We start from the raw sequence: 24,070 nt of genomic DNA, 5'->3' as shown, positions 1-24,070 counted from the left end.
TGTCTAAGTAAATTGTATGTGTCTGACCTACAGTTATGGCAAAAAACCCAGCAGTTCTGAGGTTTCTTTCCTGTTGTGTGCCTTGGAGAGAGCTAGGCTGGGTTGGGTTCACTACTCACAATATTTTTGGGTGCACTACTGAGCTGAATGCTGTTTGTGTTGTATACATGAGACATGTTTACAATGGCACTGGTGCAAACATAGTATACTATTGTTTTATAAATCAAAAATATTTAATATGGAGTCTTGAAACTTTATTTTCTACAGAAAATTCTTTTAAATATGCCCTTTTTCCATGAAAAGAAGAGCTTAGCTTTACTGATGGTATAATGCCATATTCCAGTCTTCTTTTCCGCCAAGATGACAATCCAGAGGAATCCTGTTGGAATAGCCCCTCCTTTCAAGTCGCTGTGCTAGAAGGCCAGCATTCTCTTCTGGGAACAGGAAGATGTGGAGAATACTGGGGTATTCAGGCAGTCAGAACTGGGCACCAGCCCAGTAAAGGATTAACTTAAATTATAACCATCCTATCAGTTTCAGTATATTAAGAGTTTTCTTGGTAAAAGCCTTGGAACTGGAATGTGGATGTACTAACATCACGGTAAATTTTGTAAGCAGTCGGTTGTGTGGGGGGGTTTCGTGGAGGAATGTATAACTGTTTTCCTTTTGGATGTGATTGATTGCCTCATACTGAAGGAGGGACAGTTCTAGTATTAGTCCATCAACTGAAGTGTAGGCATGAGCTGCGTGAGATTCCTCCTAGGTGGAGATTAATAACCCACTGGCAAGCCAGAGTTTTGCACCATCCCACAGCATAGAGGAAAGGAGAGCTGTTTTGCCATGGCCTGTGCTAAGCTCTAAAGTATTAGAACATGACTTACTTTGTATTTCAAGCTGTGCTGTGCATCTTGTGCTCTGTGAAATTGCTTCCTTCCTAGCTTCTGTGGCCTTGCTGCAGCCAGTGTGGGCAGCAGTGGAAGATCCATATTCCTGACACAAACAATTATTCATCTGAGTTGGGACAGTGTTAGTAAAACAAAGAAAACCTAATGCTGGATTGCAATGGAAATTTAATACGGTTATGAGAGAGTTGTGTAACTTTTTTTTGTAGAAGGGAAATACCAGTTCTCCCCGAGTAGTGTAACATTGTTCAGTTACTGCATCTCAGCTTTCGTCTCAATTGTCTGGTTTTGCACAGAGTGCTCACCTGCTACAGGCCTGAGCTGAGTTGCCCATGCAGAGATGCAGTTTTGTTTTACACTTTGGTTTATGCTCAGCTAACTGTGCTGGTAGAACTGTCCCAGAACAGAGGAGGATTTTACCGATTGCACCTTCCAGCTCTCGTAGAGAGGTGGTCATGGAGGGCTGACCTAGACTGTGGCAGGTGAGATGCTCTGCAGGTTTGCTGGTGCTTTTAACTAGAAAGAAACCTGTCTGAAGAGGTTAAGAGGACAACTGCAAAAGGATGAAGCTCAGCAGAGCAATGTAGGCTGCTTTAACACTGGCTAAGGATCTTGCTAAATGTAACGACTGTGGAGGGATTCCTGACTGTGCCCAGGACTGCACACTGCTGTAGACATTTGAGTGCACCAGGCTTTGCCTCCCACTGCTGAACTCTCTTTTCCTGCTGGCTGTGGCACATTGACCTCATTGCTTGGGTGACTGGGGGAAGACAGTGATGGAAATTACCTCAGGGCTGTCGGAGGAGTCGAGAGGCTGATTGACCAGACACCTCAAGGACACAGTGTGAGGAGCTGCTGCTGGGGTAAGAGTACATGAGTAATAAATAAACACCAGGAAAGGGTATGGGGCGAAAAAAGCCGGTCTGTGGATGTTTGAACTGAAATGTGGAATGTGGTAATTGGAAAGGGTCACAAAAAATTGTGACCCTGCATCCTCCTTCTGACAAGTAAAAGAAAAAGTAATATTAGGTCTTACACACTTTTGTAAGTTCTCCTGGTGCCATGCACCACAATCTAAAAAAATGACAGCAAAACTTACAGAGTATAACTGGCCATTTTCCTTCCATTATCCTTCTGCCTCCACTGCAAATCTGTCCATCCATGTGTTCGATGAACAGTTATGTTCTTGTTTCCTTGTTTTTCAGCAGTCTGCAGTGATCCATATAGTTTAACTGCAAAATCTGACACTTTAAAAAAAATTTCTTTTAATCCTCTGTATAGCACATACTTGATAAATTCCTTATCATTAAAGCTAATTTGGAAAAGTTTTACATTCCAGTAATCAAGTCTCAGTCTCTTTTGCCCAAGGTATGGAAGCAGCTGATTCAGAGGTTCAGTTGTACTACTGGAGATTAAATATAAAATGCCAAAGAAACATTTTAAATTTGAAACAGAACTAGCAGTAATTGAAGTGCTCATTCCAGGGCCCTTGTTAGTGCTTCAGTCTGATTCTCCAGGAATAAGTAGTCAAAATTCTTTCTTTTTTCTTTACTATACATGTGTAAGTTCCTTCATTAATTGCATTGGCAATGATGCTCATGTGATCTTCATTTAAGGATAAATAACCTGGATAGGAGTATTCCAGAAGCTCCTTATCTTTATACCAGCTGTTACAAGAAAAATAATAGAAATTAAACTACAGAAGGACTAGTAAAATGCAGTATGTGTTAGTGGCTCTTCCTCCTAGTAGATTTTGCAGAATAAGTGTACAGCACAGACAGAACTTCAAACAAGGTCAAGTTTTACAATGTATTTCAGGTAGAGGATGGCAGTTAGTCCAGGGCCCCATCCTGAGTAATTTAGGAGCCTGAATCTTACTGAAAGTTGATGGGAATGTGCGTTGTCAGTCTAAACTTAACTTGGACTTGGGCATCTCTCTCAAGTTCAGATGCATCTAGAAATATCATGCTTGCACATTAGTAAGAGCTAACAAACTATTAATTGAAAGGGTAAATTTAAGACTGTAGTTTTTTGCAGAAGGTGGGCCAGGGAAATTGACTGGATGGTAAGAAGGGCCTTTGTGCTATATATATGAATTGGATTTTATCCTTTTTCAACCTAGCTTGCTCATTCCTGTAGCTCTACTTCCAGACTAATGCTTTGCAGCGTTATGAACGTTATTTGCAGCCTCCCTTCTTGCAGTTAGCCAGACCCCCTCTTCCTACTCTGGCTGCCAAACAGCCAGTGACATGCTCCAGGAGATAAACTGCATTCTTTCTTATGCTGTTTTGTCATCCTTCCTTGTCCTTTTTGATATGTGAACTGCAAAGTCTCATAAAGGACTGGAATAAGTGATAGTGCACTTACTAAACTTTGCCTTTTTTATGAATTATCTTCTGTCCACAGCGGAAGGTGACATTCCTGCCTTCGGAAACAGTCTTGGTTTTTGTCCTTGGTGGGGGCAGAGTAGGGGGAACCGTTGGAAATGGGAATTCTATCCACCAGAGGTGAGAGAAAGAAATGGCAGAAGTTAGCTATCTCATTATCAAGCTGTAGCTGTTCCAAAATGCTTTCACACAATTATGTTATCACCTAAGGAAACTTAAAAGTATTAATTTAAAAATGTCTCCTACTGAGCTATTCTTGGATAGACATGTAACATTATTTATATGCAAAGATAGACAGTTCCATGGCATGTAAATCCAGAGATGGATAAAAATCAACTTGCTTGTTTCATACCTATGGAAGAATATCTCTGCAGTATATGAACAGGCCACTAGAATGTACTGGTTTGTAATTACCTGACTGCATCTTTGCATTAATGTCATCTAAAAATATACCTCTGTACTGGAGAAAGAGGTACTCATTATACAGTACATCTTCTTAGGATCAGTAGATATTTAGCTGAAGCATCATTCCACAGCTGCAGTAACTTGACCTGATCCTGGCCTTAGTCTCTTACCTGGATTCATAAAACTGAGACCAGATAAGGTGATTAACATACTTTATCTTCTTTTCTGCAGAGCAGCTCTAGGCCAGCTGTGCTCGAGGTGTCATTAGTTTTGTTTCTGTCCCATCACTGCATCAAGAACTGTGCTGCATCTCTTACCTCTGAATTTAACACATCAGCACCTCCCTTCCTCAGCTGGGTCGAAAAGGGAAGCAGCCTGAGGGAGGCACAGCAGTTTTCAGAAACTCCCTACCCTTGGTTCAGTTAACTAGAGAGGAATGGGACAGTTTAATGTTCTAGTCCGCAAATGTAGAAACAGAAAAGCTGTTCCTAAGCCCAAACCTTGATCTTGGCTCAAATACAGAAGAGGCCATCTCTGCCCTGCACCTCCTTGGAGCTGGATGGGGTGAGTCTGGCACCCTCTGATCTCTAGGCATGGAATTAAGATCCTGCCTACCCCTGCAGCAAACACTGCTTCATTTTTACTGCTTCCCTCTGTGCAAACCCCACCAAGAATCCCAGAAGAAGAGTCAGATACCGTAGCAGAAGTCACAGGTCGAGGGACAGTGCTTTTTCATCAACTTCCTGCGTTTCTCACAAAAACCTTTTTGTGCCCAGGTTGGACACATAAATAATCTGTCTTTGCATCCTGAAAGAGAAGGAGACAAGGCATTAGGGGGATGCAGGTAGGCTGTTCCTTCTGAGAAACAAAGTGACATTTCACCTAAATCAGGTTGTTCAGTGTAAATGGTAGAGCTGGAACAGGAAAACTTCACTTAAATCAGATTGTTCAGTGTAAATGGTAGAGCTGGAACAGGAAAGAATCTAAACCAGGAGTACAATACATGAAGCAGGGTGCCATTAATATATGAGCAGTGGGTTAGATACTGAGCTACTTTCATGCAGTAACATTAGCAACACAAGAGAGGTGCTATTTCTAAGTCCTACCCTGGGTAACGTTTGAAGAGTAGCAGGCAAATGTGTCAGAGCTTGAGAGAATCTTGCCACAGTCCCCTTGGTTTGCAGAGGGCTTTGTCATCTTGTACTAATACACCTGAGTCCAGCCAAAAGCATAATTAACAGCTGTTTGCCTTCCCCCTTCCTTTGCATATGAGCTGCTTCTTTCCCTTTGTGCACCTGATGCTTGCAAATGTATAAATGCAAGTCAGGGCTCTCTGTGGCTAAAATTGGCCTTTTATTCTCATTGAAGCCACAGTACAAAAGGCCCAAAGGAGCCTGGGCTGGGGCAGCAGGAGCCAGGCCTGGGAGCACAGGGAGCCTGACAGCCCCGAGCAGGCTGAGGCCGGAGTGGACTGACCCCTCTGAAACACTTTCTCAGAACTTCTGTCCAGGAGCCTGCGAGACTTCAGCCTCCTGTCTCTCACATTTGAAGCTAGCTTTGTTTCCAGCACTCCTACACCTCCTTTTAGCCTTACTTTGCATAAAAAGGAGTAAGATCCCTCCTGCCCACTGCTCCCTGCCTTACCACCTTGTCCTGCCCAACGATGAGGATCTAACGCTGTGGGAGCTCCACAAAGATCAACTGTTGCTTCTGGGAGAAATTCTTTACACAGAGGAGCCCAGAGCACAGCCCTGCCTTCCTTACCGTAAAGTCTGTGAATTCCCCAGACTTCATCTTGAGAGATGGTCTTTTTCCCAGTCAAAGTGGCGTTGATGTGCATGAGGGCATTGGGGTTCAGGGAGTGCATGAGTCCTAAGGCATGTCCGATTTCGTGAGCTGCTACATGTACCAGATCTGTGAGCCAAACACCTGGAAGAGAAACAGAAAAACAGCTGGCATTGTGTGGTGAAATACATTTGCTAATCCTGGTGTAAATCCAGGGGAAATATTTTAACGCTAGGACAGTACGGGCCTATCGAATGTTGCCCCAGTTTCATGGTCTCTGTAGCTGCTTGGGTGCAAATAGATGAGCCAATTATTTTGGCGTGTTTCTAATTTCAAACAGCAGGACACAGAGCAGCAACGCCAGCCTAGGGGAAGCCTGCTCTGAAAGAGCAATGGTTGAAATGAAGGCAAGTGCCCTGCACAATACTAACTCTTGTCAGCTTCCCGCTAACTGTGTTCCCACAGCTCTGGGCTGTAACTGGAAGTGACTGTTTGGGAATGAGATTGCTAGCTGGAAGATTCCAGGCTGGAAGAGCCTCCAGTTGACTCCTGCATCCCCCATAGCCGATTAGGGGTTGAATTCGAGTTTCTCAGTAGCATCTCAAAGCCTGTTTCCAGCCAAGCCAGATTTTAATGGAAGGATGACTCACAAGAGGTGTTATTACTGACACCTATCTTCAATTCCTGTATTAAATCCAACTGCTTATGGAAAGAAAGCATCTGAAAGGGGTATAGCTTGCACGTGTGCTTATTTTATCAGTACATTAAATAGGAATCCACTAGGGAGTGGGTGGACTTTTTTGGGCTCCTAAAGACCTGCTGAATCTCTCTGATGTGACTTAGAAGAACAGAGAATTCATTCTACTTTGTTCCCATCCTTCCTTAGGCCAATGAAGAAGGCTAATTCAGCTTTGGAAAGAGAAGCAATCGTTGTGAACAAGTATTAATCATCTCAGCCTCAGAGTGGCCTTCTGAAGTCAGAAGTGTTATTTCTCTTTCACAAAGGCGACTGAATTGCACGTGAATCAACCGCACAACTGCCTCCGTGTAAAAGAACAGAGTTACACTGCCATGAGACTTGGTGGCAGAACTGGGGCTCAGGACTCTGGTTTATTCCATAACCTTAGTAAAACTTCCCTAAGAATCACGTTTTGCAAGTGTTGATGCTTGTTTCAACAGCTGCTTGCAGAAAAACACAGGCTAGGAAAAGACATTGTTCCCTGATAGCTCTAACTTCCAGGCATGGGTTTGTTACCAAACAAACTCTGATTTTTATTATCCTTGACAACCATGCCATTTGATATAGTTAGCAGACTTTAGAAGTTTGGTGGAGAAGGGCAACTTTTCAGAGCTATTTTACAAACGTAATATGACCAGTTCTTTTCTTAATACACTCTGACATTCTTGCTTTAAAAATCATCTCTCCTAGGTCTTTGTCCCTAGATCTTACCTGTTGCTGTGCTTTGGAAACCAAGAAAGATAGAAGTCTCTCTATGTTACCTAAAATCTCCTTTCCTCTCTTTTTATTTGGTGAAAAGCAGAGTATCTTACTTTCAAAAAAAGTAGAGTTGGTCACATAATATGAACTGAATTTGCTAGTTAGTCAGAGACCATCTGCTTTTCATTTAAAGTTAGTCTTGATACTGCTTAAAAAAAAAAAAAAAAAAAAAAAAATCAAGAAGAAAAAACCCCACCAAGCTAAAAGTAACACAGATATTTTTAGGTGCCCATAAACCCAAAAATGACTACAGACCCAGGAAAACTAAAACTTCAACAGCCATGCCAGCAAGATGAAGTAATAGAACATGGCCCTTCCCAGAGATGCACCTGCCTGAGCAGAAGCCAGCTGTAAATATTCAGTATGTGGCTGAATTATTGAGTACATCCACTGAACTATTCAAAACAAAGTGGCACTGCCACCAGACATGGTCCCTTAGAGCCGGTCAGTCTCAGGACAGCAAGACCAACAACTTCCAAAACTACAGAAAATCACACCACAGTTGCTGTTGTCTCTTGCCCACACTAGGTAAATCCCAGAACAAGAACTAAAATGGAAATCCTGCAGGCATGAATTCTGTGCTCCCAGAGACACGTGTTACCTTTTTTCCAGCTGAACCGGGTATTTCCCAATATCCAATATTCATGGTCATCAAAATGGATTTCCCCGTTAGGTGGAAAGAAGGCGTGGGCAAGTTCCCCTGTTGTTCCATCAAAGCAGTGGTGGATGAGAGACTCCAGGCAGTCCGTGTGATTGATAGAGTAGAAGCCTGTGAAAAGAGAAGCAGATTTAGTCTATCTAGCAGGGTAAGCCCATTCAGGACACAGACATCTGTAAATTTGTGGTTTACTAAACAAATCCCTGATGGTAGCCCATGTGTTTTCCAATCTACAGAGCCACAAAAGGAAAAATAAATGCAAAGCAATTGTCAGGAGTGATGGCTACATGATGCAAACTATACTCAGCCCTGTGATGACCCTGGATTTAGAGCTGTTTCCAGCAGACACAAATGAGTCTGCTTTTCAGAAAGGAGTGCCAAGCTCTTTTTGCAACATCACATGGAAATGACTTTTTGGGGGGAGAAGTTGGACAGTGAGATGGTAACCCCAGGATGGCATCATTCCATTTTAAACGTAAATAAACTGATAGCTTTAGGATCTCAGCTGCTTGCTGTCTTTTCACTAGCGCTGTGGTAACTTCACAGCGCACCCTTCATCCCCCTGCATCCCCTGGAACTGGGCCACGCGGAGCTCACATGTGGCAGCAGGACAGACCCCTGGGAAGGCATACCATGTGCTTCTGCGTAACCTCACGCAACACGAGAGTGGAGAACATGTTGCGAAACAACAGTAAATCTGCTGGTTATCTCAATATTGCTGCCATCTGCACAGGAAATATTTATTTCACACAGGCCATAAATCCCAAGAAGAATTTACATCTGGGGTTGAGACTGAGCAGATAACGCCTCAGCACCAACGTTTTTCTGGCCCTGAGAAACTCAGGCAGTAACTTCTGCACAGCAATACAGGGGCAGAAGTGGAGGAGAGAAAGGACAGAGAAACGATGGTGCTTCAACAGGAGCAAAAAAAGGGAGACTAAAACCATAAACAAGCTGTAATCCATCCCCCGCTCTTTGGTCCTGTGTGACCTCGGATGTGTCGTTTCACCTTTCAATATTCTGTGGAACAGAGATAATCCTGTCCCAGTGGCAGATTTTGAGGGTTAATTCTTGTAAAATACCTAAAGCTTCCCAACTGCAAGATTCATAGCAAGTGCTAATTATGTTATTAATGTTTCTTTAGACCAACGAAAAATAGTTTCCCTACCTGACCTAAAGGCAAATGATGCCCCAATCCTTATCCCAGAGGCCCTGCCAAGTCCACACAGCGGAGGAGGACCACCTCCTGCCTCCCAACTCCTGGTTTACATACTGAAACTCTGAAAGTCCCTCGTGGAGTTAAAACACATGACAGTGTCCTCCTGTGAGCACAGGAGCCCGTGCAGTCTTACCTATTTTCAAGTCACTAGCTACGTGGCGTGGCACTTCTCTGAAGCTGAATGGTGAAACTTCACTCCACATTCGGAACGCAGCCGCTAGTCCCTTGCGTGTGTCCCTGGCACTTATGAGGTTTCTTGGGAAAGACAGGATTCTGTAGGGACACAGAACAACTTCAGAAGTTCCCTTCTCAAACATCAGCTGAAGGCTCTCAAGGGTGCATCGGACAATCGTGTCTATCCATTCACTCTAACAGGTTCAAAACAGGAGTAGCTTGAACTGGATATTAACAATATTTCAGAAAAAGTCCACAAGGACTAATATATTACTGATATTCTTCACAATCACATGTTCTGGACTACAGCTTTTGTCCCTCCTCAAGAACCTAATTTTAGACAAGTTACTCTTGGAAAACTGTTTTTATCCTAACATCTCCCAGTCTGTTGTGCAGTGTTGCTGGAAGAGGAAACAGCTGCATTTCAGCACCAGGAACTCCATAACACTCAGGTTACACTGTATGTGCAGACACTGAATTATAATACTTTTGAAAGAGGGTTCCAAAGAATATCAGCAAAGGTTTGATAGTAAACCAAGTTATTTCCTTTGAAAAAATCTTATCACTTGGGAGAGAGACTTGAGAGAGGTTTTTTGCTTAGGCCACAGGTATAGACAGAGCTGAACTGTAAGAAAACTACTGGTGCGGGATGGCAGAACCCCTGTCTGTACCATGGAAATGTACAGATGGCTCCTAGAAACTTACCTTGTCCCAAAAGAAGATCTGCAATCAGGAAATTGCCTGAAGTGTAGCAATTGGGAAAAGTTGTGTATATTCTGCTATCCCCTCTGGTTGTTTTTTAGCTATGCTGTTTATGTTCTCCCTTCGTCCCAGCACATCCTAAAGGGAGCAGAAGGTTTCGTATCAAGCCAGGCTGTTAACGAGTGTAAACCTGGACAATTAAGACTATCATGAGGCTTAGCCTGTTTGGGATGAGAGTTAAGGGAGGTATGCTCTCTGCTCCGTGTGAAGGAGTCAGGTTCATGCCACCCACTCGTTCCATGTCTTACGGCAGAACTAAGCCCTGCTGTCCACCGGGAAGCCGGCACGCGGCGCCCAGCCGGGCAGCATCACCCACAGAGCACCGCAGCCAGCCCACCGCACGCCGAGCACGCAAGGGCAGTGATGGTTACAACCAGACTTCTGTGTAACTGGCGGTGTAACAGCTACCTAGAGAACAGAGGTAGCTGCAGCATCAGCCACACCTTGCAAATTATCTTCCCGACCTGCGTTTGGTGACTTTGAAACGCTCCCCCTCCTGCTTCTGTGGAGAAGCTCTCAGACAGACGGAACTGCTGCTGTCCTGCCACCCCGCCTGCCCTCCTCACTCCTTACCTCAGGCAAACCCACTGCCTCCCAGCTCAGACTGCTTTCCTTTCCTGTTTGGTGGTGACAGAACAATGTCCCACCCATTACAGTCAAAGTCTGGTCAGTCTTCCAGAGCTGGAGTGTGAGGGAGACCCTCAGCTCCACAATGATGCCCTCAGACCAAAGCCAAGAAAAAGCTGCACCACTCACTGCTGCTGCTGGAGGCCACTTTCAAGAGTTTTCAGAAATCCAGCGTGACCTGCCATTCAAGGCATTGCAGTTTAACAGTCTGTGATTGCAGCTCTTGAGAGGTCAGGCTTGGGGCTTGCTCTGGACTTTACAGTCAGGAGTGGCTGGAGTTAACAACCACATTAAAAGGACCTCTGTTATCACATAAGACATTGAAAAAACCTGGTTTGGCTCCCGTGTCTCCAGGAAGGTGCAGATTCTCAACCTGGGGTGAACAACGGGACTCTCTTCAGTCAAACCTCCAGTACTCCTGCTAGTCTGAGGTTTCCCATGACAGTCTGATTCTACCTGCCAGTACTCATGAAACTGTTTCCATGGGGGTTCCCTGAACCTTGTTCTGTCTGAACTCATGTTACCTCTCCTGAAAAACATTCAATGCCATTAATATTTTCCCAGAAAGAAAACGCATCTTCTCAGGATGCTGCCACCACAGCCCAGCACACCAGACAGTTTCAGGGGCTGTTCAGCCCCTGCTGAAGTAAGGAAGGGAGCTGCTCCAGGGCTAAACACCAAAAAGGACTGACATTGCCTTATGCCAGCAGTAGCAGTAAGAACAGGCAGCAGTGAGAAACAATTGAGTGTGAAAATCCGTAGGACTCTATCAACTTTGGCTCTGAACAGCCTGCTTGTTGAAAGTAGTACTAGCATTGAACGTTTACACAGCTCCATCATACCAAAACCAAATCACTCTATGGCTGTACGGTACTGCTGAAATGCTGCTGGTTCTGAGCAGGGACAAACCCCAACTAATAATCAGTAATCTGGACAGCCACTTTTCCTTGGCAGAAACATCTGAAAATATTAGGGCTAACATTCACTCACCCTAGAATTTCCAAGGGCTTTTATTGTTTATTTGTTAGTAATCTAGGAGTTGGCATCCTATCCCAAAGACAACAGGGAGGAAGAGATTGCTAAAAGCACTCAGCACTAACAGAGCTCTGTCCTTCTGAAATCACAGAACCTTTCAACAGCAATTTCCTTCAGTGATGATTTAGGTTCATACAGAACTCTTAAAAATACCAGCATGACAGAGTTAGTATTCAATTCGCTATCTTCTGAAGGAAGTCCCTAGTTCTGGGAAGCTTATCTGTTTGAAACCTGAATCTGCTCCTGAAAGGTTAGTTTTATGGTAATTAGCCTCAGCACGCAGGCATATGTGCTACCAGCTCCTAATGCAGCGATGATGCTTCGCAGGGATCCACAGCTGAGGTGAACTATTTGTAGAAATACTTCCTACTTTAGAGTGGTTTTAGCCACTGTCTGTTCGCTAGCAAACGAATTAGCAATCTGCACATGGTTAGTATCTTATACCCATGCCAGGAAAAACTCAGACCCCAGTGTCACTTAAAAAATACTAACTCTTAGGGCTAATGCAAGTCCGTACTTGTATGTCAAGTTGAAGTGGTCCCACTTCAAATGCCCTGGTGTGATCGTGTATCGTTTTCTCCGTGCTGGAGGCCGAGGTGGGAAAGCTGGACTGTGCAAAGCAGGGGCACTCTCTCCATGAAGACCAGGTGATGCGGCATCTTCCTTAAAAGACAAAACAGGAGGTTGAAAGAGATGGGAGAGACTGCAGGAGTGAACAGGGTAAAAGAGAAACTACCAGGTGTGGGGCATTTGGAGGCTGGGGAGCACAACTGCTACTCCCTCATGGGTGCCCAGGAGCCAGACCCAGCACATCAGCTGGTCAGCACTTTGCAAACTATGGCTGTTCTGAGCCTGCTGAACAAAGCTGAGAGTGCAAAAGAGGGGCTATGGAGTTCTTGGGGCATGTCTGAGATCAGACAAGCAAGGGAAGGAAGGGAGCAGCACTCCTCAACACTGGGTCCCAGAGGATCAGTGCTGCAGGCTCCCTTGAGCTGTTGTGTAATTCCAGAATAGGGCACTGGAGCTGCTCCACTCTCCTCGGAGTGCAGCACAGATGGAGCAGAAATGAGGCCTCAGTCGGCTTCTGGCCACACTGAGAGCTGCAGCTCTTCCTGGAAAGTTTTCATTTCCTTCTCACTTTGCTATTGCTCTCCAGCCTCACCACATAAGAAATGAAATATTGGACAAATGAGTAAAACAGACAACCCTTTGTGCAAAGAGCTCTTTATAAAGCTGCACTGTGGAGCTGACATGCCTTCAAAGTAAATAGGAACCCTGGAAACCCTGGAGTGCACTTAAAGCCATCATACAGTAAGACATCAAATTTTGTGACAGGTCTGACTCAAACTATAAAAGCCTCTTAGTCCCGAGTAGTGGAGGGAGAAGAATGGGACCCAACACGGTTCTCTGGAAGTCTACCCACTCTGCCTCCCCTTTTCAGACTAAAATATCATCCAGAGGCACCAAGACACTTACTAAGTGATGCGCATAGTGGCAGTGTTACAAAAGCTGCACCAGTACGCGTTTGTTCAGCCTCACCGAACATTCCACAGAAAGCAAGAGCTGTCTTCATTTTACTCATGGAAGAGCTGAGGCTCTGAGAGTCAAAATAGCATATCCCTGGTCCCACAGCAAGCCAAGGGCATGAAAAGCCAAGAAGCCCAAAGCAGCAGCTGCCAGCTACCGCCCAAATCACCAGCACCTCTGCATGACTACAGCTAGTCATGGCTGGTAACAGGCTGAGGGACTCTGTCCTAACAGGAAACCCAGGCTCTTTTGCTCATGTCTGAGCGCCATACTAGCTTCTATCTTGTTCTCATCAGTATCTTTCTTTCCTGGAAGGACAGTCTTTCTTCCAGCTCAGTTGTGGGTCTGACTCACAATTTGAAATCAGCAGAGTCTTTGAATGTAAGGAATGCGAGGGCCATAGAACATCACCTATGAGACAGAGAGATAGAATCATAGAATCAGTTAGGTAAAGACCTTTAAGATCATCAAGTCCAGCCGTTAACCTACCACTGCCAAGTCCACCGCTAAACCATGTCCTTAAGTGCCACATCCACATGTCTTTTAAATATCTCCAAGGTGACTCAACCACTTCCCTGGGCAGCCTGTTCCAATGCTTCACAAGCCTCTTGGTGAAGGAATTTTTCCTAATATCCAATCTAAACCTCCCCTGGCGCAACTTGAGGCTATTTCCTCTTGCCTACTAAGCTGCAAGCTTTTGACAGGGTATTTGATCACATTTCTGGGAGCCTTCAGATGCCGATTTGCTCTAGAAAGAGCACACAGGATCACTTTTCCCTTTTAAGCTTTGTCACTTTGTTTCCTGTGTTAAGGGATCTGGCTGAGACCCCCATATTTCTTGGTTTGCCCAGCTCAAGGCGCAGCCCCCTTTTCACCAAGACGTGTGTGATGCAAGTACGCTGGCTGTTGTCCCTCTCCCTTTACCTCCAGTGGCTTTTACCTCTGATTCTACTCTGAGAATGCCATTTTTCCTTGACATGAAAGGAAACATTTGCATCCTTTTGAGCAGCACAGACAAGGTGGAAGATCAGCTAGACTGCGTATCAATGATCTGTTGGAGCTGTAAGAAAAGCCTGGAGAAGATTAGCTCATAGTTACAGGATAGTAAGATACTTTCCCTTCTTTTGCAGCTCTTTCAAGTAAGGTAGAATTAGGCAAACCCCTTCTGCCTTTGGTGTTTTCTCTACAATCCCTTGCCACTATTGGGGCTGATTGCACTTTCATTCTGGCATGAGTCAAGAATAGCCCAGGATTGCAAGTACTGTGAATTCTCAGTCACTCTACAGGCTCTGACAACTTACGATGGGATGAGGTAAGGTATTAACACTCTTCAGTAGCTGCCTCTCCTTGTGATAGATGCTCCTGCCCCTTAGCAGAGCAGAACATGCAATGCATTTGCTTTCCAGCCTCTCTAACTCACAGCCCAACTGGTGCCACGTCCGGTTTACGATACAGCTCAGTGTGTTAAGCTGCAGAGGCCGAGGAGTGGACACTGCCCATTCTGCCTCCTCTGCTACTGGGCTACTGAATTACACCAGCACAGGGTAAAATTCTGAGGCTGCTCTTAAAGCCCCTGGGTATCAGCAAAGGAAAATTAGATAGTCAGAAACAGCCTTCTGGCTTCTCCTTCTACAAGGAACACTGCAGGCCCAAGGGAGAAAAATTATTGTCTTTTCTACAGCCATAGAACTTAAAACCCTAAGGCTGTAAGTGCTCAACAAGGAGGGGAATAAAAATCTGTGTCCCTAGCGAGCTTATCATCAAAATACAAAACAAAGTAAGGGTGACTCAGGCCCAACAGCAATCACTGAAACCTGTATCTCACCCAGTCACTAGATCAAAAGAGGTGTGGGGGTTTCTCTTGCTCAAACATTCTGCTCAGTCTCTGTTCTGCTCTAGCATTTGTTCTACCTACCACTGGTACAACAGGATGCTTTTCATTAAGATTGTGTTGCAAAATGAATTGCAGAAGAGTGGGGTACCACACATATGCTATGGCTCAGATGTAGGATTCTGACAGAAATGGAATGACTTGTTTAAAAATTTCACAGTATGATTTGCATCAAAGGATCTGTCTGGATGCCAAAGAACCAAGACTATGGGAATACTCCAAACTGGAGAAGAGGTCAGCCACTCCCCAAAGGAAACACATTCAACTGTGGGTTAAGGTCTGAAACACAAAAAAAAGCCTGTGAGGTACTAGAAGGACATGTGTTCCAGTTCCCTCTCTCAACTGCAATAGACACCAACATATGTAAAGATAAAGGCAGACACTGGCCAACATCCCTGCTCTACATTATTCACCCTGTGCAGTCAAACCTCCGTTAATTTACTTAATTGAGTTGTAATGGATGTAATTCATTCCCCTCCCTCTCTCTCTCCTAGTCATGCAGTTTCCTTCTCAAACTAAACAGTAGCATAACTCTGACTCAAAACCAATTAAAAAGAGCCCTGAGCATGTGATGCAAACAAGGGGTGCTACTGCCAGGATTTTCATAAACACAAACAATAGAAAAGGATGCGAGCACTTGGAGATTGTTTTTTCATAAAATTAAAAGCTAAAATTAAGCTAAAAGCAAAAAATTAAAATAGAGCTTCTGAAAGTCCCAAAGCTTTGCTACAGTTCCCCCTGAACACCAGTCTGTCCCAGCATATCTTGCTAATGGATGGACCTTGAAAGAGAGCTATTATCCGCTAAGAGTTTCTGTAGATCCAGCATTAACTCCAAGTTTGGATCTTTCCCCATGAGCCCTGCCTCCGGAGTTCCTATGAAAGCTCAGCTGCTACAGAAATCAGAATATATGCATGCCACATCATACTGGGCTGGGAAAGCAGAGGTACACAGAAGAATAGCCAAAGCTCTGAGGGAAAACAACCCAAATCTTTTATGCATTCACCGTTTGGCTGTCTGCAAGCTGCATACACATCTCTAATACTTGGATGCATAATTACCTTTTAGGATCCTTTGCAAAAAGGAACTCAGCCATAAACGGATCTTGTTGGCTAACAATTATTTATATATTGTTTAGATTGCTTCCTGAATATATCCATCTTCTACAAAGAATGAACATGCACATGTATTTGATATCCCCACTCCCGTTTCAAGCATCTGAGAATTAGATCTTTTCTCCTACCTGGCTTTTCTGAACTGCAGCTCCAGCTGGATCTCCCACAATAGCCAGCAAAGCCACCACAGGGAATATGCATAAAAATCCCACAATGGTTCTACAGCCATTGCTCTTTTTCTTGACAATTGGGAGGAAGCCCTTCCTTTCGTTTGCAGAAAGTTCTACTTGATCCATGTCGTTCTTTAATACTTTTTCAAGGGAGATGCAACAGACACTAAGACATTCTCTTCACAGAATGCATTGGTAATCCTTTTGCTCACAGTTGCATTTGGAGCATTTGTGAGTAGCTCTGCAGTTACTGCTAAAGCTGTGCAGAAACACTAGAGTTTCAAAAAGCTCTAAAAAAATAAAAAAAATGTAGACTTTACATTGAGCCTCCTTCCAGTGTGCCAAAGATTCTCTTAGCCTCTGCCAAGTGGTATCATATTACTGCAGCTGAAAGTTGGGCTGGCGGAGGAAAAGCAGCAGTGAAACAAGCTGGGATGGACATGAACTCTTTTCTTTAACTGACTGTATAATCAGAGGACAAATCTGCAGTTGTCAGCTTTATGTAATGAAAAAATTGGGGGAGGGGGCAGAAAAAGGAATCCAGAAGCCAGTATCACGCCCTTGGAATGTTTCATTAGAGATGCTTAATGCTAGAAGAGCTGTCATTTGTCAAGGGCTGTCTTCAGGAGCAGAATTAAAAATGAGATGCTGTGAGAGAGCAGGCAGGGCTTCTCTGCTTTGGAAATTCTGGTTAGGGAGTTTACAAACTCAGATAAAAGTAAACATCAACTCCCTCTTCCATGAAACTTGGCAAGTGACCTGCAAACCTCCTGTGTGCTTGGGAGCTACCTAGTAAGGGGTGGTCATGCTGACAAAGTCAAGTATTTTCAGAATTATACTGCTTTTGGGTACCTCAGCTTGAGCGCATCAGAAAGACTGACTTTGAGAAGTGGTCAGTTTGCCTTAAGCTGTTGGGTTCTAAGGCACCTCCAAGCTGCAGGCATGAAGTCAACTCAGGACTTTTTAAAAGCTTAGTCAGAAATTCTCAGGTTTTCAGAAATAGCTGCACTTTTCAGTCTGGTCACCAAGTGCTGGCTTCTCAGTGCTCCTGAGGTGGGCTGTCCTTAGCTAAACCATTCTGACCAGACAGAGGAAAAGGAACTGTGCAATCTCCTGGTTTCACAAGCAAGTGGCAAGGAGGGGGTAGTTCTGTTGCCAGACAGTATAGAACATTCCTAAGAGATATCCAAAGCATTTGAAAGGTTTCAGAAACTTCTTGCACTTTTAGTAATGAAAATGGTTTCATCTGAACTTCTTTTCCCTAGTGCATGATCAAGTTTGCAATGTTTTATAAGCTGCATATATTTTCCAGTTAAAACTGGCCTGGAGTTTTTAAGCAACTCGGGATAAATATCACCAATGAGTCTGTGTACAATTTCCTGAAAATTTTCTTTTTCAATTTTCACCAAACTCCACCCTGGAGGAAAAGCATGCTTTCTGCTGAGAGTGGACAAAATGCAGCAGTTGTTCAGGTACCAGGAGAAAGATAGAATAAGGAGTACTGTGGAAGAAAGTTATGGATAGAATTACAAAGGAAAGCTGGAACTAGGAGGAAGAGAAAGAGCAGAAAGCAAGGGTGCAGAGCTGTAACTCCTGTGGACCAAAGCAGTCAACTGCATCAGTCTGAGATACAGGCAGATCTCAGCTCTTAACTGCAACTTTCTAGAGAGAGTTACACCTCTTCCACAGGAGCACAGCTTGTAGTATGCAATACACCCATACGTGAGCACTCCGAAAAAGTTCGGAGCTCTGAAGAGTGGTACAAATGCCCCTCCATTTGTGGTTTAAGCTGTAGACCACAGCATGAAGCGAGAAACTGGTAGTAACACACTCCTAAACTTACCAGTGTCTCCAGTCCCCTGAACAAGTTTCTGTCAGTCTGTAGACGAGGACACATCTGCAGAAAGACTGGTCAAGAAGCGAGTCTTGAAGTAAAAACCCACCTTGGAAGGGGGCTCAAAAACTTCAGCCAAGAGCTCTTCACCAGTAAAGCAATACTGGCTTGAAAGAAAAATACTGCTAACACACACAGTGCTGGAAGAACACTGAGTTTCAGTCGTGGAACTGTGTAACAACACGTAGTGCATCCTCTTCTCATATCGCTAGTAAGTCAGCCGTGTTTGAAAAAGATTTTAACTCACACCCAGTTACATATGCCTTCACCTCTTGTCAGAGTATCTGAACATCTCACAGACTCCCAGAGCACTTAATCTCACATCAGTCTTGAAGGTAAGGTGGTACTATTGTCTGCACCTTACAGGTACTGTGCAGGAGGAAAGACTTGCCTGAGGTCAAGCATGGAATCTTGCAGAGCAGGAACCTGTAATGTTCCAAGAACCCAGTCAGTGCCTTATTGTTTCTGAAGATGACTACATGAACCCGAGTATTAAAGCATAGATTGAGAACTCACACAACCACATCGCCTGAGGGAACTAAGAATTGCCTTTGTCCCAATGTAAAGAAAGTGTAAAATACATCTTGGCTCAGACACCCCCCTGCAAAAGTTAGTATCTAGAACTTCAGTAAAAGCACATTTCTAAGGACCTCATTGTTTCTGAATACTTATTCATGCAGTGACTAAAGGTTAGCACAGCCAAGGCTTTTTCCATGAGTTACTGAAGTATTCTGAATGGGGAAAGGGACCATACTGTACATTAGCCATTTATCTTCTTGTACCATGTGTGGTGGGTGAATGGGAATCTTTAGCTGCAGAAATGATTCATGACCTCTGTGACGTTTAGGATCCTTTAGGATCCTGCTTCCCTGTCACGGTAGCAAGCAGGTTATAGATACCTTGCTGGATCGGAAGTGAGAGAGCAGGGTTTCTTGGAAAGCACATAGTTCCCTCGCCCCCCATATGCTGGGAAGGCACTGTACCCATCCACATCGAAATTCAGTGCTTGTGCATCCAACTCTACCAAACCACTGGCTGCAGAATGCTTTCAGAACTTTTAAATTTAAGCCAAATAATTGCTCAGAAACCAGCTCAGCCATAAAGCCAAGACAAACCTCAGTTATTATTGCAATGAGAGAGTCAGATGAGGAAAGCTCTTCTGCTGAGGTATTCAGAACTTACAGATGCAGCTCCTGGAGCTAAAGGAGACACAGGAACTTAAGGCTGCGCACATTAACAATGCTTCTGATAAAGTCACAGTGCATCTGGATTCTTCAGTGCACGAGCTCTGGCCAGAATCCTCAGTGTCGCTGCTGGTAAAAAGCAAAATCTCAGGTTTGTACTTTGCTCCTTACTACTGTGGTTGTTAAATTTCAAGCACAGCTCTCTTCTATAGATATTTTAAGGATTATTAGGACCAGAGTGCACATCTGTTGACATTTCATCCCTGTTCTCTGCCCTGAGTTAAGAATATCATGGCTTTCCCAAGAGATAATTGTGCTTAAAGGACTCTCAGATGCAGCCATTAGTGGCCTCAAATCTACAGCACTTGTCAGAATTTAAGCCTCTTTCAGATGCTTCAGACAACTCCCCAGACTCCATTCTGGAAGCCAGTGTTGCCCTGTGCCAACAGCAAGAAGTTACTCAGAACTCTAAAGTTTTAAGCTCTGTCTTTTCCAGCAGATTAAAATATTCTCCATGCTTTATCAGGCAGCCTAAGCCCCCGAAAGGACTGCTTTTATACGAGTGCAGAGAACTGCTGCTGTGACTTCAGAGTTCTGATGAATTTTAGAGGTCTCAGGTTCTCAAGTGCAGATATTTGGTTTGGACTACGGGCGAGAACTGTCATCCTGACTATATTTGGATAGAAAAACATTCTTGGCTTTGGTTTCTGCACAATGTCTAAAAGCAATGGAACACATTACACTTTGAGGGAATCCATATGGTGTAATGGGGAATAGGAAAGGAAGGCAGGGTACAAAACTGACTGCTTTGTCTTCATGCTGTTAGCAGCAGTGACCAGGACCTGGATACCATTCGCAGGGAGCTGGGATTTTCTAAGCAAACAGCCAGGGATGCATATCCTGAGATCTCTGCATGCAATAAACGTCACATGAAAAAGCAGGCTCTAAACAGCAGTCAGAAGGGAATGAATGTTGCATAATGTTGCATAAAGCCTGCAATGGTCAACTAGAGACTATGGAGAACATAAAGGATCGGATCATTTGCACAACACAATAAACTTTCCTTGTTAAATTGCCTCAGTCTTGCTTTGTTCTTTTCAATCTTAATTGCTGACATGTCTACAGCGGGGCTGCCGTATAGCACACAATATATGACTACATTCCCAAGGGCAAGTTTTAGCTCAAAAATAAATACTTTCTCACTTCTCTGGATTATTCTTAACATTTCTCTCCTCCCCTTTATTCTGCATTTTTAACATTAAATGTTACTTTCAGCACTATTTCTAAATGGTTGCCTCCATACTCATGCTAAGAGGTGCTACACAGAGAACAACCATTAGTTTTAGAACTGCAGCTGTCTGACTATCCAAAACAAATCTCACCTCTCTTGAAATCTTTTATTGATTCATGGATTAAGTGCCTATTATACAGCATTGGAACGAACTGCTCCCGTTAGCTTCCCCCGTTGGGAACTGGGAGTTCTACGTGGAGGTGGGGAAGACAGGGAAAGACGAAGGACCCAACATCTGATCATGTCTGATGGCTCAAGGCATAAGCATCAGTGTTTCATCTCTAGGGCACCAGTCCAAATCCAGGCCACAAGCATGGGAGGGGGAGTGCACACAGCTGAATGTGATTTACCACATATTGGCTCCTTGGTGGCCCATGTGAAAAGAATTAACAAAGCCTCATATAGCTCTTATTTTAAAAAGCACTTACGTATTTATCCCTTCATCTAACAACTTGGGGGGAAAAAAACCAACCCAACATTCTTGCATGGTTCCTGTGGGAACAGCAGTTAAAATTTGTACTTTTTCGGTGGGTCATGGATTAAGAAGGATTGTATCTGCTGTAGCAGGGAGTAATATTCCCCAAGGAACAGGAGAATAAGAACCTTCTTTAGTCCCCAAGCATTTTCCCACTTTTTATCATGCAGCCCCTTGTGATCAGCGTCTGATGATGTTCCTAGAAAAATCCATGGTCTGCTGAATAGCAAATGAGCTGAAAACAAGGGCTTGCTCCAGCTGGCAAAGAAAACGGAATATTTTGCTTAACTGTCAGTTTGGAGCTGCAGCTCACAGAAGTGCCTGGTAACACAAGGTCAGGCCAGTACAAAGAGACATGGTCTTGACCCTAGTCAGAAGCTCAGCAGTCCTGTCATGGCCACGTAGCGAGTACAACTGCAGGACCAAAATGAAGGAGAAATTTTTCTCGATACACAGATAATAAAATGTGTCCATAACAGAGTAAGAATTGCTTCCCTGGGTGGGGATATTTTTGTTGTTGTTGCTCTTTGGTGGGCTGTATTAATAATCTGTAATCCATTTGTGGATGGACCAATCCTCCTGAAGCCATGGGAGCATCATGGAGTAGTGGGAACATAATCAAAGGAGAGATGGATTCTTTTCCCGACTCTGCCTTTCAATAAGCAAACTCCCTCTCTCTACTCCCTCAGTCTCACGCTGTCTGTAAAATGTGGAGTTTTGGCCATACTTCCAAAGGAAGTGCTTTAGAAACCCTGGTTCCGAGTACAATATGAGCTGCTGTCTTATATTTAGCTTTTACACCAGAAAGACTCAGAAAGACCTCTCCCTTTTGAAATCACTGTTGCATGGTACAGAGCTGCATTTCAGGAGATGGCAGAAGCCCCAGAGAAAACAAGGAGCTCCCCAGCATTGGCAGAAGACTTGTCGGTCTCATTTGTGGGAGACCAACTGGTAACGAACATCAAGCAGAATGTTACTCACTATCCACGCTGATTAACTAATGACAATGTTTGTATTTTATCTTTAAAGGAGCATTTACCTACTGCTCTCATCTCCCTGCCTCTCTTCAGCTCCTTGCTGTTCCTATAACCAGCAAGAACTGGTAGCAAAAAGAGAAAGGGGAGAAACATCTTTCCCCACCTTTCCTCTTCCTTTCCTCTCTCATAATCTCTAGCTAAATTTAATACAGCTCCTGACCTCAGTCCAGGCCCTTGGCTCTTTTCCTGCTTACTACAGATACCTTTTCCTTTTCATACTTCAGATTCAAGCCTGGATTGGAGCAGAGAAACTCTTTTGCTGGCTCAGAGTACAGGCCAGATTACACATGAACTAGATGAACTAGCAAGTACGCAAAGCTAACCATTTCACCCAGCATGGCACTCAGTCGGCCACAAGCAGCTCTCTGATCCTGGCCCCTCCATGTAAACTGGCTTATCAAGAAAGATAAAACAGCAGAACCTTCTTCACTTCTCCAAAGCCTCAGACTCCCACAGAGCTGAACCTGTCACGGGGGGCAAATATTGCCAAAAACATACCTGGCACATATGGGCATCTGCTTGCCTTCTCCCGTCTCCCGCTCCTGCGGCTCCACTGACCATCCTCTTTCTTCTCTGTTGTGGTGCAATTCCCTTCTTCTTACTATGAAAATGAAAGAGTCAAAATGGTGCTTAACAGTTCAACTCTTGCCCCTCAAAAGCAATCACCGCAGGAACAGGGAAATGAAAGAATATACTCCCAACCTGAACGCTGTGTTCACGAACTGTTTCTGTAGTTCTTAAGTAGGTATATTATGCTGTGCAAAATTCCATCCCTAATATGGCCATATAAGGACTTTCAGATATTAAAATAAGATCAGGAGATCTTGAAATGGAACTTGCATTTTTAAAAATTAAAACACAATTGAGGGGAGCTCCTCTTTCCCCACAAAATCTCTTTTCATTAGCCAGAAAAAAAGAAAAAAAAAAAAATTAAAATCTCCATTTTCTGCAACAGCTGCACAGCTTGGAAGTCAAAGGCTGCAGTTTTCCTACATTTTTTTCCTTTAGGGAAAATGATCACTTGGAAGCCTCTCTTCATTTAGTATCCAAAGAAATTATTAAAAATATGAAGCAGATGCTCCCTCTTGTTTTTTGCTGAATAAACTGACACCTTAGGCATAAAAGATGAGAATAACACAACAGATACTGAAAAGTGTGCCACCTCCATCCCCTCCTCTCCAAGTGCCAGCACACATAGACATTTAACACACATCATGAAGTATTGATCAGTTTTACCTTTGTTAAACTGCTTTTGGATTCGATATAGAGGCTTGTGAAAGAACTATATTAAAAAAAAAAAAAAACCAAAACACTTAGAATGGGGCTAGGGTAATAGATAGTCTGGAAAATTAGTGACTTGCAACAAATAGTGGTTAAAGCAGCTCTTACATTATAAAGATGGTTCAGTCTTGTACTTTTTCAAAATAACCTTTGCACAGTAAAGCACTTTCTATTGCTGCCCGACCACAATACAGCAAGCATTCTGGGGAAATGTCTAGTTTATTCCAAAGGATTTTGCACTATTGTGAACTTCTAGGAAATAAGTGAGTATCTGATTTTCACTAAAGCCGATTCTGAAATTCAGCTTTAGGTTACTTGGGTGTTAAATCTAACCCAACCAAGTAATTTAAACCTGATCCATCTTCATAGCTCAAAAAACCCCACTGAAACTGTAACAGCCTCAAGTGAATATTTTGATAAAGATTATCTATAACAGTCAGAGGTCATGACATAAAACTTTCTCACAACACCAAGGGATTATGAAGTAGTAGTAAGTATTCCTGTGACTACCATATATTGCACAAAGCTAAAAAATTCCTTAGAAGATTTTCCACCTCTTTGCTAATGAACAAATATAAGAGGAACACAATATATTTGTTTGTTTTAAATATTGCTTGCAATATGCAACAAACAGTATGCTTGTGTATAATTGTGTCATTAAAGATATATACCACACACACAAACATGTATGTATACACACACACACACACACACACGCATGGCACATTAGCCCTATAGGTCGCCACTTCCACC

The 24,070-nt window shown here is 43.6% G+C and overlaps 1 protein-coding gene across 3 annotated transcripts; it reads right to left on the bottom strand.

Moving 5' to 3' along the window:
- Positions 1–239: 239 nt before the first annotated feature.
- MMP23B (matrix metallopeptidase 23B) lies at positions 240–22,701 on the bottom strand. Of its 3 annotated transcripts, XM_033007665.2 has the most exons (9): positions 16,114–16,286; positions 13,334–13,390; positions 11,970–12,111; positions 8,988–9,127; positions 7,579–7,746; positions 5,459–5,623; positions 4,391–4,501; positions 3,270–3,396; positions 240–2,569 (listed from the first exon to the last, which is right to left on the bottom strand). In XM_033007665.2, exons 1-9 carry the CDS (start codon positions 16,184–16,186, stop codon positions 2,395–2,397), a joined length of 1,158 nt encoding a protein of 385 aa, XP_032863556.1. In that variant the 5' UTR covers positions 16,187–16,286; the 3' UTR covers positions 240–2,394. The 3 variants fall into 3 exon arrangements, with proteins under 3 accessions (XP_032863556.1, XP_032863557.1, XP_009972377.1); XM_033007666.2 differs by lacking the exons at positions 13,334–13,390; positions 16,114–16,286 and adding an exon at positions 22,535–22,701 and having other exon boundaries at positions 11,970–12,115; XM_009974075.3 differs by lacking the exon at positions 13,334–13,390 and having other exon boundaries at positions 11,970–12,115; positions 16,114–17,255.
- Positions 22,702–24,070: the final 1,369 nt, after the last annotated feature.

Source organism: Tyto alba, unplaced genomic scaffold (assembly GCF_018691265.1).
Source record: "Tyto alba isolate M040663 unplaced genomic scaffold, T.alba_DEE_v4.0 Super-Scaffold_20000042, whole genome shotgun sequence".
Taxonomy (NCBI): Eukaryota; Metazoa; Chordata; class Aves; order Strigiformes; family Tytonidae; genus Tyto; species Tyto alba.
Note: the sequence above shows the minus strand (reverse complement) of the source record. Positions and strands in the feature narration are given on the sequence as shown.